The sequence below is a fragment of the Urocitellus parryii genome, chromosome 3, assembly GCF_045843805.1.
Source record: "Urocitellus parryii isolate mUroPar1 chromosome 3, mUroPar1.hap1, whole genome shotgun sequence".
Lineage (NCBI taxonomy): Eukaryota > Metazoa > Chordata > Mammalia > Rodentia > Sciuridae > Urocitellus > Urocitellus parryii.
Genome location: NC_135533.1, coordinates 11,915,410 through 11,933,674, shown reverse-complemented (window position 1 = coordinate 11,933,674; position 18,265 = coordinate 11,915,410). Strand labels below are relative to the sequence as shown.

Genomic DNA, 18,265 nt, shown 5'->3' with positions numbered 1-18,265 from the left:
ACTTTGAATAAAAACTGAGTTATCGAAGAAGATAAAAATGCAATAACAGGGGAGGATGATTGTTCAATGGAATAAAAGTTTATGAAAGCACACTTAAAAAAATTTAACCAAAAATGTGTCCAAATATAACACACACACACACACACACACACACACACACACACACACACACAGAGGGAAAGAGAAAAAATATCTTCAAAGATTTTCACTAAGGCATTCACTGTGTAATCATTACTCAGCAGTAGTATAGTGTTTTTATTTTGTTATTTTGCTTATTTGCAAACTTTCTGAAATATGTCTATCTGGTTGATGTTAGTAAAAATAGAATTTTGCAAGATGCTTCCACATGAATAAAATATAAACCAGTTGTATTTGTTACATCAGGATGAAAGCTTTCCTTCCAATATCATAGAGGGTTTTACCACTCACACCTTGATTATGAGTCACAAAGGGATCATGTGACAAGAAAGTCGCTGATAGGGAATGAAAAAGCCTCATCCTTTCGCTACTCCAATGTGACCATGGGCACGAGTGTCCTCTGCTGCCTGGTGCTTTGTCTCCTGGGAGCAGGTGAGTCCTGAGCTCAGAAGATAGCTCCTTGTCCTGGATCCAAGCCTCTTTCCTAGCCAGGGTCCCTCCTGGGCTAGTCCATAACTTCTGCCTCCATCTCTTGCAGGTTCTTTTATTGCCGAAGTCATCCAGACTCCAGAACATCTGGTCAAAATGAAAGGACAGAAAGCAAAGATGAACTGTGTCCCCACCACAGGACATACCGCTGTTTACTGGTATCAACAGAAGCCCAACAAAGAGCTTCAGTTCTTGATTTACTTTCAGAACCGAGAAGTTCTTGATCAAATAGAGATGGTCAAGCAGCGATTCACAGTTGAGTACCCCAAAAACTCCCCCTGCAGCTTGGAAATCCAGTCCTCTGAACCAGGAGACTCAGCCCTCTACTTCTGCGCCAGCAGTCCATCCACAGCGCTGAAGCGTTGGTTCCTCTTGGTGCATAAACCCATCACGGCCCCGACTCAGGAAGCAGGCGATGCATTCGATGCATTCGGTTGGAAGGAAGTAACAGAGATCAGCTGGAGCCCGTATAAACCACAGCGGAGCCTACACAGGCCAAAGAGCGGTGGGAAGCCTAGGAGGGATGGGCTGACCATGCTGCAAGAACACCACCTGGGGGAGAGTCTGGGCTGCTGCCCACTGCTCTTCTTTTTCTTCTTTGCTCTGCTTCATTCTTTTCTCTCCCCACACACTGTCTTTCTCCTTTTGTCCAGTCCTCACAGTGAGAATAAGACGGTCACCAAAGATCATAAATCCGATTGGCACTGTTCCACTGGTAAGGTCAGCCCCACTTTTTCTAAGCCTGGGATTAAAAATCTCAAGAGAAAGAAAGGATTAGTCATGACTCAGCCGTGACCTTCTCATAGAGCACCCAGCTCAGTCATGGATGTGTGGATTTAAAATCATGCAAATGTTATTTTATTATGGGTGTTATTTTCCTCTTAGATTTGTTTCACTCAGCTCTGAGTGAAACACTGCATTTTATTCTCTTGCTAAATAATGCACAGTACTCCATTCTCACTTCTGTGAGAAAAGATACCTGATTATCCTCCAATTTCCTGCCACTATTGCAAATACTCGAATATATCCCTTCATGATCCTTTGTAGGTTTATATGCCTAGGATCATGATTGTTCAGACATGGACGACTACATGTTTATTTTACTTTATGTGACCAAATTTCTCCAGAAAGTTTTTTCAAAATTACCCTCTACATCTGCAACCCCACAATCAAAGGCATAATTTTCCCCCCATATCCTCGTATCTCCTTAGGACAGTATCCAGCAAGCAAAATGGCTGCCAGTCCAGCAGTGTGAGTACATTTAGGGGATCCCAATCTCTCTTGCTTTCTCCCAAAACATCATCAGTATTTATCATTAAGATGCAGGTAAATATTTAAAGTAAAAGAAATAAAAGTAAGAATTTAATGAGAGGGAGATATTATACCACTATTCCTAATAATCAGCAGCAACCTGAAGATGAACAGTGCTATCAATCTAGAAATCTAGATTATTCTCTTACTTTCTCTTTCCCTTTCTTAATTGATTTTTCTGATCACTAAGGAGTTTGGCCACTTTTTCATGTGATGTTGATCTCGCATTTCTGTTCTCAGAATGGCTTGTTCATCTTTAGACCATTTTTATTGGGAGCTCTATAGTTTACTCAATGATTTTATACTAGGTATTAAATAGTCCCTTTTTATTTTAGACATTGAAAATGTCACCTCCTAATATGGCGCCACCCATAGTCTCAGTCAGATTTCAAAGAGCCAGTGGGCATGGGGGAAGCACATGACCTCTTCCTGAGTGGGTGCATGATAATTAACTCCACTATCTGAATCAGACCTCTCTCTGCCATATCCCTAGGCATCCAGAGCAAGCTCCTCCATTATAACTCACATCTTGGAGCACCACGGAAGTTTCCAGTCAGTGCTGCCCCCCAAACTACTTTCACCCCTAAAACAGAAGTTCTCATTCAGAAATGCTCGGAGAAAAAAATTATTCCCTTTAGTTGTGCTTTTGGCCAACTTGATTTAAATTAAACTTTTTCCTTTTCTTTTTTCTAATTGGATTTTGCTGCCTGGTACAGGAAGGGGACAATAACACTTTACATATTTTCTTAAGGACTTAATATTTGCCTAGACATTATCTTTTTATGGCTAGATTCCATCCACTGAAATCACCAATCCCATTAATTTCTTGGTCTGACAGCTGATCCATTTTCATTCCACAGATGCTTGCAAAATTGTGTCCATTCACTAAAAACTGACTAAAAATGACTAAAAAACTTCCAATTACATTACATGGAATTTCAGCTGGTTTTGGAATTGCCATTTCAAAGTTTGTTACTTCAAACAGGTAGAAGAGGTTGTTGTGAGTGAAAACAGCAACTGAAATCAACCTGCAGTGCTGGTGCTGGAATAATGTGGAAAAAACACATCCTCAAGAAAAGTTGGAGCACAGAAAACACCTGAAATGATACACAGAAACAGTCTTTTTGAAATTCTCATTCGGGACATCCTCTAAATCCTGGAAATCTGGTGTTGAAGATTTGATTTGACCAACTGTCGCTCAAATGATTAGCATGTCAACAAAATAAACTTGGATAGCATTTCCAGATGTGGTATTAATCAACAAGAACTTGGCCATACCAAATGTCAGCATCATAGAAACTGGAAATTGAAAGTGCCTCCAACAGAAAGAGACAACAGAATACTGACAAGGAAAGGCAACACCAAGATTTCCTCGAAAAACTTGAAGAAGATGAGACAGTTGGGAAAATGTCAACAAATGTCAACATCTATCTCTGTGGAAAGTGACACAGACAAGAGGGAGCATCTCAAATGGGTCTGGCTGAAATGATTCAAGACCTTCACATTCCTGAGATGCACTGGGAAAGAAGAGGCATCAGTGGTGACAGCCTGAGCCATGGCTATAGATGGCTTCCACCTCTGTGGGCTCTCCTTACTTACTACAAGACAAAATACCACCTACTGTCCACTCCATCTGTGCCTCCAAATGGCAAGAGCAGAATAAATAAGGACTGAATATGAATAAATATAGCTACTTCAATTTTTTTAAAAAAATAGTAGATGTAGGAAGAAACAGGAAAATATAACCCATACATGGAAAAAATGGGCAGTAGAAATCAACCATGAAATAACAGATGCTGGAAATTTCAGGTGGGGATCTTTAAGCAGCCATTGTAAAAATACACTCAAGGACTTAGAGGAAAATAGGGTCATAATCTCGTCTGTTGATAAAATTGATTAACCCATAACAATCAAAAGGGTGGAATTACTATATCAATAAGGAATGAGAGAATATAGCTGCAATAGATATTAATATGTTGGAAGAGTATCATAAATTGGTATATGACAATAAATTCTATGTGGATGAAATAGAAATGGAATTATTTGAAAAACACAATTTACCAAACTCACTCAAGATGAAATAAGAAAGGCGAAGAACTTTATATGGTCTCAAATTAAAACTGATCTCCACAGCAGAGGAGACATGAAGAGAGTCTACAGAATGGGAGAAAGCTTTGCCAGCTACCCCTCCAACAGGGGATTAATATCCAGAATATATAAAGAACCCCAAATATAACACCATAAAAACAAATAACCCAACCAATGAATGCGCAAAGACATCAAATACAAATAGCCAACATATATATGAAAAACTGTTCTACATCCTTAGCAATCAGGCAAATGAAAATCAAAACTACATTGATTTCATTTCACTTCACTTAAATGGCAATCATCAAGAATACAAATAATAACATTTAGGAAATATGTATACATTTAATTTTTCATTTCCTTTTTCATGTCACTATGTTCACATTGATATATTAACTTTTAAGTGTCTTTTTAAAAAAATCTATATTTCTAATGAATGGTCTTAGATTTTACACAGAACATTATCTGAACAATTTGAGAAAGGAAAATGTAAAGGAGGTAATAAGGGTGTTTCAAAGTAAATAAAATCCTTTCTGATATGAAAGTTCCATTGATTATATTACACTTTCCTTTTATATATATATATATATATATCTGCATTTTGTGATAGACAATTAATTTCCTTCCTCCTTGAAGTTTATGTATCAATACAAAAGGCCAAGGATATAAAACACTCTCTAATTGTTTTTCTTGCCTTTGCTGAAGATTGAGTGTGATTTTAATAACAAACCGATTCTTGTTTTTTCCTTAGTATATTTTCTTTTTTTTTCTTGCAGTAGTGACAGTGTATGTTCTCAAAATATAGGAAGGTAAAGATATAAATAGTAACTTCAAATTCCTACTGTACTTTAAAAAAAATCATGTGGCCCTTTGAATATTTGAACTGCTAGGCAAGATGTCTGTGGTATTCGTCCCTATTTTAATTTCACAGAAATAAATATGTACTATAATATGAGACATAACACATTAGGAAATGCTTTATTTATATCTGTCTTTATATAATTTAAGTTTTAGCTATGACAATAGAAATATCTTAAAGCATTCTATATTCACGTTGCCTATGTTAGTGTTTTTTAAAGTTTATTATATCAGATGTATAGTGTTTGACATAAGTTATTACTGTAGTTTTTCTTGGATTTTTGTACATAAAGAATTATAAATAAGGTATTTTAAAAATAAATAAATAATACAAATAAGAATAAATGCAGGCAAAGATATGGGGGGAAATGTACACTCATACTTTGTTGGGATTTCAAATTAGTATAACCACTTTAGAAAGCAGTATAAAGATTCCTCACAAGATTAGAAATAGAACCACCATATGATCAGCTATCCTACTCCTTGGTATTTATCCTAAAGAACTAACATCAGCATCCTATATTGATATATGCCTACCAATGTTTATAGCAGTGAAATTCACAATAGCCAAGTTATGGAACCAAATGGTTACAGAAAATGTGATATATGTGCACAAGGGAGTATAGCTCATCTGTAAAAGAAGAATAAAACTATGACATTTGCTGGTAAATGGATGGAACTGAAGAATATAATGCTGAATGAAATAAGCCAGACCTGAAAATCAAGGATTGAATGTCTTCTCTCATATATGGAAGCCAGAGCAAAATTAGTGAAAAAGGGGATGAAAATAGAAGGGAGAGCCATGCAGTAGAGGAAGAGGATAGAGGGAGAGAAAGGAAAGTGAGGAAAGGTGGAATGAAATTCACCAAATTAGGTCAAATTTGAATATAAAAATACTATAGTGAGTTCACCTTTATGTTTATCTATGAAGCGCCAGTTAAAAACTGTAACTAAATAGAAGGAAGATCAGTAGAGTGAAAAAGAGAAAATAAGAGAGGTAAGAGGGAAGGAAATAGGAAGTATTTGGGACTGAAGTAGAGCAAATTATATTCCATGCATAAGTGACTATGTCAAATTAAACCCTCACATTGTGTATAACTGTAGTGCACAAATGGAAACATTAAAAACAGATTTTCTCAAAGGGAACTACAAACCCAGATTCCTTTCTTGATAAATTCTATAAAATCTTAAGGGAAAAATATCAATTTTCCATAAACTTTTTCAGAATTTAGGAGAGGAAGAAATGCTTCACAATGTATTATATGAACCCAGCAAAACCCTAATGCAAAAAACTGATAAAATTCTCCAGAACAACATTATGATTAATGATAAAAAAAAAAATCCTTCACAACACACTAAACTGGTCAATTTCAAATATGTATGTATACACGTATGGGTTTGCACATGTGTATATTTATACATAAATATGTATATAATGATAATGAAAAATCACCAAAAGTACAGGAGAAACAATGGTTTCACAGGCAGAAACCAGTGTAGAATAATGAAGAACCGCCATTTGACCATTTCAGAGAAAACATTTTGCAAAATCTAGTACTTACTCAAAAACACTTGGCAAAATGTTACTACAGCTTTCCCAGTCTGATGGAAGTTACTTACAAAAGCTTTATAGCTAAAGTCCTTTTTAATAATAAATGTGGAGCACTTTTCTTCCATAATAGGAAGTGAGCTGTGATGTTTTCTCACTGCTATTATTCAACATTATATTGCACATTTTATCCAGTGTGCTAAAGCAACAGGAATGGGAGAAAATTTTAAAATATTAAAAAGAAAGAAGTATCACTATCTATAGATTATATGATTTTATATAGAAAAATAAGAAATTGATGAATTGTAAATTCATTGTAAATTGTAAATTGATGAATTGTAACAATTGTAAATAGTGAATTCAGCAAGATCACAAGACACAGGGTCAGTATTTTTAAAAATCATGTTTTATTTACTAGCTACATACAACTTTAAAATAAACTCCATAAAATAATAATATTTACAATAGTATCAATAACAAACTAACAATAAATTCAGCAAAAGATATTCAATGAAAAACTACAAAACATGGCTAGAGAAAATTAAAGAAAACATTTATAAATGAAGAAACATATTATGTTTATGGATTGGAAGTTTCACTACATTGAGATGGTACCTCTCAACAAATGATGTTGGAACAACTGGATGAACAAAAGAAGGAGGAGGAGGAGGAGGAGAAGGAGAAGGAGAAGGAGAAGGAGAAGGAGAAGGAGAAGGAGAGGAAGAAGAACCTAGACTCTTAACGAAGATCCTAAATGAAAATAAATGAGATATGTCATAGACCTAATTGTAAAACACTAAACTATAAATATTCTAGAAGAAAAATAAGAGAAAAACTTGTGAGTTGAGAATAGGCAGAATTTCCTTAGACACAGAACTCACACACCAGGTGTAAAATAATCATTTCTCCATTGGCATCCTATGTGCTGGTGAATGTGCTACATAGAGAAATCACTCATGAGGGGAAGGGAGTGTCCAGAGTCCTTAGGATCTCGTCCACACACAACAAACAGCTGTCAAAGGATATGATGCTGGATAAGACAGAGCAGTGTGCCCTCTGCCTGTGGTGGAGGACAGTCAGAGGGAATATGTATGGATTATAAATGTGATTCCAGGGCCATATGAACCCAGAGGAGGAGAAATATTGGCCGTTGCCATTTAAAACTCTCTTGGTTGTCCATAAATTGGGGTCTTTTTCAATTCCATGCCCATCTGATCCTACCCCATGTCTTCTCCACCCGTTCCTCTGCTAACCATCTCTCTCCCCCTTGGCCATCGATCCTGCTCCCAGAATGATTTCTGCTTCTCCTTGCATGCATCTGTCCAGAGTGGCTGAAGGATGGCCTCTCACCCACCAGACCTGAGTCCTCTGTTCTCGAATCTGTTGTGATCTCCCAGAACAGCTCCCCAATCTCACTTTCACCCACACCACTCCACACAGCAGGGGGCAGCCACACAGCACCTTTAGTTTAGTTTGCACGTAGGGACAAAGCCATTTTTTACACTAAGGGCAAACCAAAAATGATAGTCCTCATTATCATTATCCTGTATTAATCAAACCCCTGGAAAAGCAATTCACTGGAGTAAATCCATGTTTCTCTTGGAGTTGTTTGTAGAAGACACTAAGAGGGAAGAAGGGAGAGGTCACTGGAAGATACCGTATGGAATGTGTGCAGATGCTATGAAGTGTGCTCAGCACTTCTAAATAAAGCTGTGACTTCAATGCAACACAGGAGAGGGAGAAGGAGTGGGGTACCTAGGCAAGTGAGGCCACAAGTGGGTGATTATAGAGTCTGGGTAATGGAGGTATGTGGTGGCCCCTTCGTCTCTTGTGTCCACTGTGTGTATGTTTGAAATGTTTAGAATGAAACATAAAAATATCTTAAAAGAAGTGTAAGGGAAATGAGGAGTGGTTTGCCAATGGGGACAAAGTTACAGTTAGAAAGGAAGAATAAATTCTTTTGTTCTATGTCGCTGTCGGAAGCTGCCCATAGGAGCTGAGCGCCCCCTAGCTTTGAGCGATGGGAATGTGGAGATGTGACAAGCCAGCCATGGGTTGTGTGTGAGCTGTGAGCATTTTGAGTGCACAAAGCGGACTGGACTGACGATGCTGCTCTGTCTGAGCTGTGCATGTGTGTGTCCCTTTCAGTTGCTCTGCCTTTGATCATCACACAGCACATGGGATGGGGGTGGCCTTCCAAGATGCCAGTCAATCTACTGACCACCAGACATCCTAGACTCAACCCCCTGAAACCTGACCCTTTGCCTTATAGGAGAGAACATTCCATGGAACTCCCCTTTTGTGTCTCTCCCCTATGCAAGAATAAAGAATTCAGGTGGCTCTCTCTCTTTCCACAGACCCCTAAAGTCAGAGAGCCATCCTGGATTTTGAAAAGGTACTTCTGTGTGTTGCGTGCTTCCTTTGCCATTTTCTTAGTTGTTGAAGTAGTCAGAGTTTGTGAACTCAGCACAGGTCACCAGCTAGGTTGGATGGCGATATCACACAGTCAGTTGAATGCAGTTAACATCATTCATACAACGTGTACTTCCAAATAAGAGAGGCTTTTGAATGTGTTCATGATGCAGAAATGAGGAACACTTAAAGTAATTATCCTGACCTAAGAATAGGTAAAATTTTCTTAGAACACAGATAGCATAATTTGATTACTGTCCCATGTCTATAGAGATCAAAGCATCTCATTAAATATTGTCTGTCAATCAAAAATAAAATAAATTAAAAACTTCAAAATAAATAAAGAAGACTGTTATATAATCCCAGCTGCTCTGGAGGCTGAGGCAGGAAGTTAGACAGCTCAAGTCCAACCTCAGCAACGTAGCAAGGCCCTAAGGACTTAGAGAGACCATGTCTCAAAATAAAATATTTTAAAGGTGAGGGGAGGTCCTGGGGATGTGGTTCAGTGGTTTGACCCTGAGTTCAATCTCCCTCCCCCCAACCCCATCCCCACCAAAAAAGACTGTGAACTTGATGTGCAGGAGGACTAACTAGGGTAGGCTGCCACCAGGGAAAACCAAGACACACACCTGAAGCAGCAAGGAGCCAACTGTTTCTTCAGTCAGACAAGATTTCACACTCTCTCTGCAGCTGGGATTTACTGGCAATTTATTTTATTGAAATGTGGAACATTTTCCTCCTAAAAATTGTAATATTTTATGTTATCATAAAATTACCTTTTATTAGCCTATTTTCAGTTATTTCAAATCATGAGTGAAGGTGAATTTCTTTGAAAGCCACATTAAACACACACCTGCCTACAGTCGGCCAATATTTTCAGTAAAGATCTGCACCCAGGAAACATTTACCAGAGAAGCAGGAGTCACTAAAATCAGGATCAATTTGGTATCTTTCTGTTCTTTTAATGTATGAGCTCAATACTATCAACTTTCCTCTTAGAATCACCCTCATTTGGAACGAAGTTAGTAACTCTGCCCTCTTTAAACAAACAAATAAAAAGTCTTGAATTTTAGTGAACTTATTTAAATTTCATAGTTTGCCTAGAACTGAGAACAAATGAATAAATGGGGGTTGAGGGTGGAAATGTCGTGGTAACATTCCAGCAAGACCAGATTCCTTTAAGAGTCTGTCATATCAGGAGGAGGATGCTTCCCTGGACAACTGAAATAGCTACACCATGGGGAGAGGGAGAAAGACAGCTCTGGAATTGTCAGTGAGGAGCCTGGAAAAGAAGAATCAGTAGAAAAATATCTCACCTGTCACCAGGTGAGATAATGACTCTGAAGCCACAGGCTGCATTGGATCTGTCTTCTCCCACTAAGGTTTAAGTACTTAATCCAAAGCACCCTCTGCCTGAGGCAGAAAGGAGGAAAGTGGAGGGCTGGGTCCTGCTGGGCAGGGGTGTGGCTGCACCTTGCCCTGAGGCTAGTCAAGTGGGAGGAGGATGATGTCACTTCCTGAATCCTTCCCATTTCCTGTTGCCAGGCCTTGTCTCCCCAGTGCTCAGAGCTCGACACACCTCCTTCCTGCCTCCCCGTGCCATGGCCTACACAGTGCTCTCCTGTGTGTTTTTATGTTTCCTGGGAACAGGTAAGTTTGGGAAAGAGATGAGGAAATCCCTGCATTAAATTGCCCAGGTCCTGGATGAAGCTGACTGCGGCGGCAAGATGACCTTCCTTAGCTGTCTCCAGCTTCTGTCTTTCTTCCCCCCTCCCCTCCCCGCAGGGTCCATGGATTCTGGCGTTACTCAGACCCCAAGGAAAAGGATCACAAAGACAGGAAAGAGCACTGTGCTGGAATGTTCTCAGACTAAGGGTCATGACCGAATGTACTGGTACCGACAAGATCCAGGGCAGGGTCTACGGCTGATCTACTTCTCCATTGGTGTCAAAGACATCAACCAAGGAGAGTTCTCCAATGGGTACAGTGCCTCTCGGACAGAGAAGCCTAAATTCTTCCTGACTGTAGAGACTGCCACCCCCAACCAGACAGCTCTTTACTTCTGTGCCAGCTCTCCTTTACACAGTGTGTCTGGGCCACCTGCTCTCTGCACAGAAAGACAGGCTCATGGGTGAGTGATTTGGTCAGAAGAGCACAGAGGCCTTCCTGATTGTGGGCTGTGGGATACTCTGAGCTTGAATGGTCCTATTGAGTGTGAGCCCCCAATTGAGCTTAGGACCACTTTGGGTCAATGTCACCAGGTGAGATAATGACTCTGAAGCCACAGGCTGCACTGGATCTGTCTTCACTGCCTATTCTATCTATCTACTCTAGAGGGGTTATCCACTTGTGACCTTCCAGGGGAATGAACCCAGGCATTTGATATGGCTCCTGATTTGCAACTTGAGCATTTCTTAGGAGCTCAAATACAATGTGGTTTCTCTGATCCTTTTGTTGTGGTCTCTATTCACCCTGCAACATCTCCCACTCCATTCTGTTCCCGCTGACAGTCCCTTTGCCTTGTGTGCCCTTTCTCAGTCCTTCGTCCTCTGAGCGCAGCTTCACCATTCACCTCTAGACTTTTTGCCTTATACTGAGAACTATTTGCTTTCTAAAGCTTTCCTCCAAGTTTAATTATTATTAAATCTGATTCAGAAGGTGAAGTGGTAGAGACCATGGTCTATTAAAGTAATTCTTCATCTACTGCTCCACACCATAATCTCCAATGAGATTAATTTTAGTCTGAAAGACCAGGTAGACTTTTAATTGTTATCTGTATTATTATCTGGATTTGTTGAATTTCAGAAGAATTCCCTTGGCCCACATGGGACCAAAGCCAGGAACTTGGAGATGCTCTTTCTATCCAGACACTGGAATGAACCCCCATCTCCCCTGCAGTGAGGTCCCTCCTGGGGGTTAGTGAGTCCAGGCACAGAAGCACAGGATAAAGCCCAGAGCACAGTTCTAAGAGTCTTTCCTCATGTGCTTTCTCTTCTTGCCCATGAACCTGGATTATTCAGCAAAAGAACCACAGGACTTGGTGACTGTGCAAATAGTATTTAACTTTTTTCACTTTCTACCTATTCTCATATAAAATAATGTCACCCTTTTATTTCTATTAGTCTTTTATGGGATCTGTCTCATCTACTTTCTCCCTTAAAATAAAAAAGTTTTTTTTCCTGAGTTTCCTCCCTGCTGTCCATACACTTTCCTTCAATCTTCTCAGCTATAGTAGGAATTCTTGTCTCATAAAATATTAACTACTAATTTTCATTAGCTCCTGGATATTTCTAGTATATTTTCTAGAATTTTCCATCTGTTCTCTTTTTGTTTTCAGTATAAATATTTTCCCCTCAACTTTTTCATCCATTGTCATATTAACTGATGTCCACTGGACACTCAGAGTTGGATGCTCCATAGGTGACTCAAAGAATTCATGGCTGAATTTATCATCTCTTCAACCCTACGTGCACCCATTTTGGTTACACTGTATTTCTGTCTCAGTGAATGGAACACTCATTCTAGGCTCTTCTTTTCTGCCGCAGTCTGGCTGGGCAAATAACCAGGAGGTGACAAGCAATTTGAAGGTTGAAACGGGAACTGCTTTATTACGGAACAAGAGCGGTATATATGCCTAACTGATTACACACAGCTTGACTCAATTAGCATCATCCAGATACAGCATTCAGCCAATAAGGAATCTCCACCATCTTAATGGCTCGGTGGCGTTGCCTCACAAACCACTCCTCCTGGCAAACTGCCAGGCACCATCTTGACTTGATTCGCGGCCCTCAACATATCCCCCCTTTTATTTTATTAAACAACATGTATGTGGTTTAGGGACCGTGCCTGTTTTAGGTTGTCCAATACTACATATGGTCCTTACCCATCATTGGATGGTCTGACCTCAAATCGTCAGCCTCCTGTCTTAGGTTGGTACCATTGCAATTGGATCTTACCCGTCTTTGACTACCCGCCCAACATACTTAGCCATACTTGTGGATAACGACCAAACACCATAAACAACATACACCATACACAAACACCATAAACAACCTGTTACAAGCAGGAGGAGGAGGATACAAAATGCCACGATATCAAGCCATTGACAGCTGCAAGTGAGAAACCCCTGGAAAAACTGTACTACAGATGACACTGTCAGCAATGATACCCTGGTACTATTACAATTTGTTCTATCGGTTCATAATGCATATAAGTGATACACAGTCCAGGTAAGTTCCGCAAGCAGATTAAAGCAAAGGAATCCATTAATGTATCTATTTCTTCTTGAAGTAAATATTGATGCAACAGTTTGTACAGTTTGTGTGATAGCTATCACTGAAACTGCAGTAGCAGCAGCAGAAACAGCAACAGCTCTGATGATGGTAGCTGTAATTCCTTCTTCTTGTAACTTGCATATGGGTTTGAAGGCATTCCCACAAGTGAGCCTCAAGGTTTTTTACATTTGAAATAGGCCTTAATGGTGCTCATTAGCCTCCAGGTGTAGGAGAACCATTATTGCAGATGTAAGGATAGTTAAACTGGGGTTCTGGATATCAGCTGTTATGGATTTGAGCCAAATCATCTTCTTTTTGGTCTGTAGAAATCGCTTTAGTTAGTCTCTCTGGAATCCAAATCGGCTGCTGTTCTCCCTATGGAAATACACAAACAGACTCCGGACTCCAGACAATCACTGGGTCAGGACCTTTCCATTGTCCAGTTAGAATATCCTTCCAAAGTTCCTTTGGCTTATGTACTTTTTACATATGCCTTTCCACAGCACAAGTCCTGATGAATCCAAATTTAAAAAAATTAACGTAAAAAGGGTTATGTTAAGTTTATCTTTGGGGGATTTATATCCCTTCCCACTTTTCTCTTAGCTTTCACATTAAATCAGTTTCCAAAACTATCATTTTTATAGCATACATCATCATAGACTGGGTTCTCATAAAACTGACTTTACAGGGTATATTGTCCCTAAAGCAAAGGACACAGTAAAAGGACACCATGCCCTTGAATGATCCTTTCTGTGGTCAAAACCCTAGGCAAGCAAAGGGGAACAATGAGAGCAAGCCTGGGCTGGAAAGTCCAGATACGAATCATCTTGAAGGACATGAATTTTTCTTATGTGCACTGGGAGCTAAGGCGAGATAGTGTCATTCTAGAAAGCTACTCTCTTGCATATACATCAGGAAGGTTGCTCCTTGGGATTGTGGTCAGTCAAACAAGCAAGCTGAGACCCATGATGTCACTGCTTCTGCAGCTAACATATAAAACCCCTCTCTGAGTGGGGACAGGTGTGAAACTGAGGGCAACTGGCACCTGAGGGAGAAGAGGCACTCTTGGTGAAACCCTTGAGGGACAGAGGTGCTGTCAGCCTGCTGCCACCGAACTCTTCTTGAAGCAGTCTCTGACCTCCTCTACGCTTTCTCCAATAAACCGTATGTCTTTCATGTGGTCTCTGGGTACTTATCTGCAACCTACTCCACTGCCCTGACACAACTGGTCTGTGGGGGAGACAGAGGGAGATCCGCATGTGCAGAGGAGTTACTGGAAAATGCCCTGCAGTCAACATGGATGGCTGTGAAACACAGGAAGTGGGATTGGGCACAGCAAAGAGTTGGGCTGTGCTACAGCCTTCACAAAAGCCTTGCTGGCCCTACGAGGAGCTCCAAAGCCTGACCGCCCCGGAGTCATCTAAGTTGTGGCAGGGAGACAGGTCTTATGCCCATTTTCATTGCAACGGTGTCGTTGGACAATCACATCATTTCACTGAGGCCACACGCTTGACAAGGAGGAGCAGTCCCTTTAACCAAAGCAATTTACCAAAAGGGCTGTCAGCATCCCATTCCCCATGCATGTGCTCACGTGGTTCAGCTGCTTCTCTCCTCACTGTCTCTGCTTTGGCGCAGATCCTCATCCTCTGTTACCTAGGAAACGATATGAGGCCTTGTCATTGGTGTGTTGGCCTCTAACCTCGCTGCTTCCATATTGCCACCAGGGTGACTGTGACCATGATACTTCACATACTATATGAAGCTCTTTATGAATACTTCTCTGGGTAGAAATGTGGCTACAAAGTCCACATTCACTCCAGCTCTTTAGGTTCTGGTACAGTTGAACTTCTCCTATTTCCCTGAATAAAATTGCTCATTGTACCCTTGCAAACACTCTTTCCTATATCTGAACAGAGCTCCTTCTTGACTGCCTGAGTATCTTGTACCCATTTTCCAGTTTACAGGTCAGAGAGAAGTTGATCCATAGAGTTTTTCTGACTCTTGTGGACAGAAAAGATTCAGCATAGTTTATGCAGTCCTGAAATACTGTGGTTATGTTTTTTATGATTATTTTTATGCTGGCTCTTCAAAAGACTCTGTATTAAGAGTGATCTCCTTCTAATTTTACATTCCTAGAACTTGGTACAATTTCTAGCTCAGTGGAGGAATGATAGAATACAATGGCGGGAGGAGCAGTCACCAAGTAGTTCTTCAAGACTTTATTCCAAGTATCATATTTTCTAACTTCTGGTACATGGTATTTAAATCCCTCACACCTCCCACTTACAAGTTCTTTAAAACAAAGCATGTTTGGTAAGGAGAAATGTGGAAAGTGAGAGAGGGTATTTTACTAGACCAAAAATACATAGAAATATATGTAACAATTTTTTTATCTGATAATGATACTTCATGGTAATATATAATTGAGAACAAGGGGAAAATGAACCATAATCCCAAATATTCAAGGGAGCATACTGCAGGATAAATGAAACCTGTCTTCCTTAACAGAGTCTGGGTTTTAAGGCAGAGGACATGGAAAAATGTGTCTGTATGAACATATTTGTTGTTTTTATTTTTCAATTTTGAACACAAACTTATATATTCATCTATTGGGATGGATTATAAAATATATTTAGTTGAAATGTTTAGCAATTTGAGTTCATGCTCAGAATTCTGGTTTTATTATGATGGACAAAAAGCAGAGTGTGGAGCAGGGATAATGAGTTGTGTTCTAAGAACCTTTGCAACTTGCAAGTGCTGGCTCAGCATGGTTGAAAACATGGTATAGGAGCTCATAAAAGGCACTTAGTGGGGATCCAGACATGCAAGCCGCTGCATAAAACCTAAGCTCCCATTGCAGAAGGCCTTATAAGAAGAGCCAGCTTACCTCTTTTGCACTTCACTTCTGTAAACATGCTTTCCCCTTGAAAACTCTTTTTTTTAAAAAAAAACATTTGTTCTAATCAGTTATACATGACAACAGAATGCATTTCATTTCATTGTACACAAATGGAGCACAACTTTTCATTTCTCAGGTCATACACAATGTAGAGTCGCACCATGTGTGCAATCATACATGTACCTAGAGTAACTCATTCCACCATCTTTCCTGCACCCATGCCCTCTCCCCTCCTGTCCCTCCTCTTTGCCCAATCCAAAGTTCTTCCATTCTTCCCATGCCCTTGCCCCCCCCATTATGGATCAGTGTCCACTTATCAGAGAGAACATTCTGCCTTTGTTTTTTTGTGACTGGCTTACTTCATTTAGCATGATATTCTCCAACTCCATCCATTTACCTGCAAATGCCATAATTTTATTCTCTTTTAATGCTGAGTAATATTTCATTGTGTATAAATACCATAGTTTCTTTATCTATTCGTCTATTGAAGGGCATTTAGGTTGGTTCCAGTTTAGATAATGTGAATTGAGCTGCTATAAACATTGATATGGCTGTGTCACTATAGTATGCTGATTTTAAGTCCTTTGGGTATAGACCAAGGACTGGAATAGCTGGGTCAAATGGTGGTTCCATTCCAAGTTTTCTAAGGAATCTCCATACTGCTTTCCATAGTGGTTACGCTAATTTGCAATCCCACCAGCAATGTATGAGTGCATCTTTTCCCCCCAAGTCCTTTCCAACACTTATTGTTGCTTGTATTCCTGATAATTAATTGACATTCAGACTGGAGTGAGATGAAATCTTAGAGTAGTTTTAATTTGCATTTCTCTAATTACTGGAGATGTTGAATTTTTTATATATATATATTTGTTGATCGATTGTATTTCTTCTTCTGAGAAGGGTCTGTTCAGTTCTTGAGCCCATTTGTTGATTGGGTTATTTGTTTTTTGAGTGTTAAGGTTTTTGAGTTCTTTTTACATCCTGGAAATTATTGCTCTATCTGATGCACATGTAGTAAAGTTGTTCTCCCAGTCTGTGGGCTCTCTCTTCACATTATTGATCATTTCCTTTGCTGAGAAGAAGCTTTTTAGTTTGAATCCATCCCATTTATTGATATTTTATTTTCTGCTTGAAAACTCTTACACACAATCATATATCGTTTTTTTGAAGCCCTGTGCACAACCATGTATTATTTTAGACAAGGATATTTATTCACTAGATAGCCTATAAATGTTGTGCAAAACTGGTAAGGAGTGCTCAGAATTTGGAACGTTGATCTCTTCTGGGCCTGCTGGTGTAAAATAAAGTTTGATTTCTCCCAAGTGCTGGTTGCTGTTTCTTGCCTGATTCCTGCAACAGTGTGGTCAGATTAACTCTCAGAGTTAATTCCACTTCCACAGGGAGCCAGAGCCCTGAGTCAGGAGGCCATCCTGGTTTGGAAACCAGGACCTTCTCTCTTTCTTCTGCTTCTTCTGACGACTGGTGAGTCCTTTTGTCATGATATGAAGTTTTGACTCAGCAGCTCTGTCCTCTGGTTCTAGATTTTTCCATTCTGGCTGAATGTTGGTGCCGTTTTATCTGTTGCCCTTATTGGAATCTCTTTCTTCTGCAACTTCATGGACACTGGAAGGATGACAAGGTCCTGAATCCCAGAGGTTCCTATGAGAGTGTTTTACTGACCCAAAAATGTATACAGACATACGTAATAATATTCTCTGGTAATTCCTGTATCCTTTATTGATGGCATTTAAAAATTGCCAGAAACTGTTTCAGAGACTTCTCTACCTAAAGCAGAAAATGCATTTATCAGTAAAAGTCTGGCCATGCATGAGCTATTCCTATATTGGGCAAGAAGGACACATGGTTCACCTTCTAATTACCCCTTTATCTTAATAGGGGTTGAGCCTCTCTTAAATTTCCTACCAACCCAACATCTATGCTTTTGTTCTTCCATCTTTCTTTAATCCTTTCTACAGTAAGGTATAGATTTTGCATTAAATTATTGACCAGGACTTGGGTCAACTCATCCTTCATCTTTAAATTATCTCACAATTGGCACAACTGGGAGCCTCTCTTCTTCTAATTGATTTAAAATCCATCAGAGAAAATCTTCTCAAATCTCTAAGTGCCCAGTTTACTTTTCATCTTTTTTCAGCAAGGGTGAGTAAATTTTCATTTACTTTTTCTTTCTCAGCACTTCCTACCAAGATAAGATTAGATTTTATTATAAAGGCAAATGCCCAA

General features: G+C 39.6%; 1 gene segment (V, D, J or C); it reads left to right on the top strand.

Moving 5' to 3' along the window:
* The first annotated feature begins 521 nt into the window (after nt 1–521).
* Nucleotides 522–18,265, top strand: part of LOC113199670 (T cell receptor beta constant 1-like) — a 65,555-nt gene continuing 47,811 nt past the window's right edge. Inside the window, 2 exon segments of the C gene segment in view lie at nt 522–570; nt 677–988. Coding sequence covers nt 522–570; nt 677–988 — 361 coding nt within the window.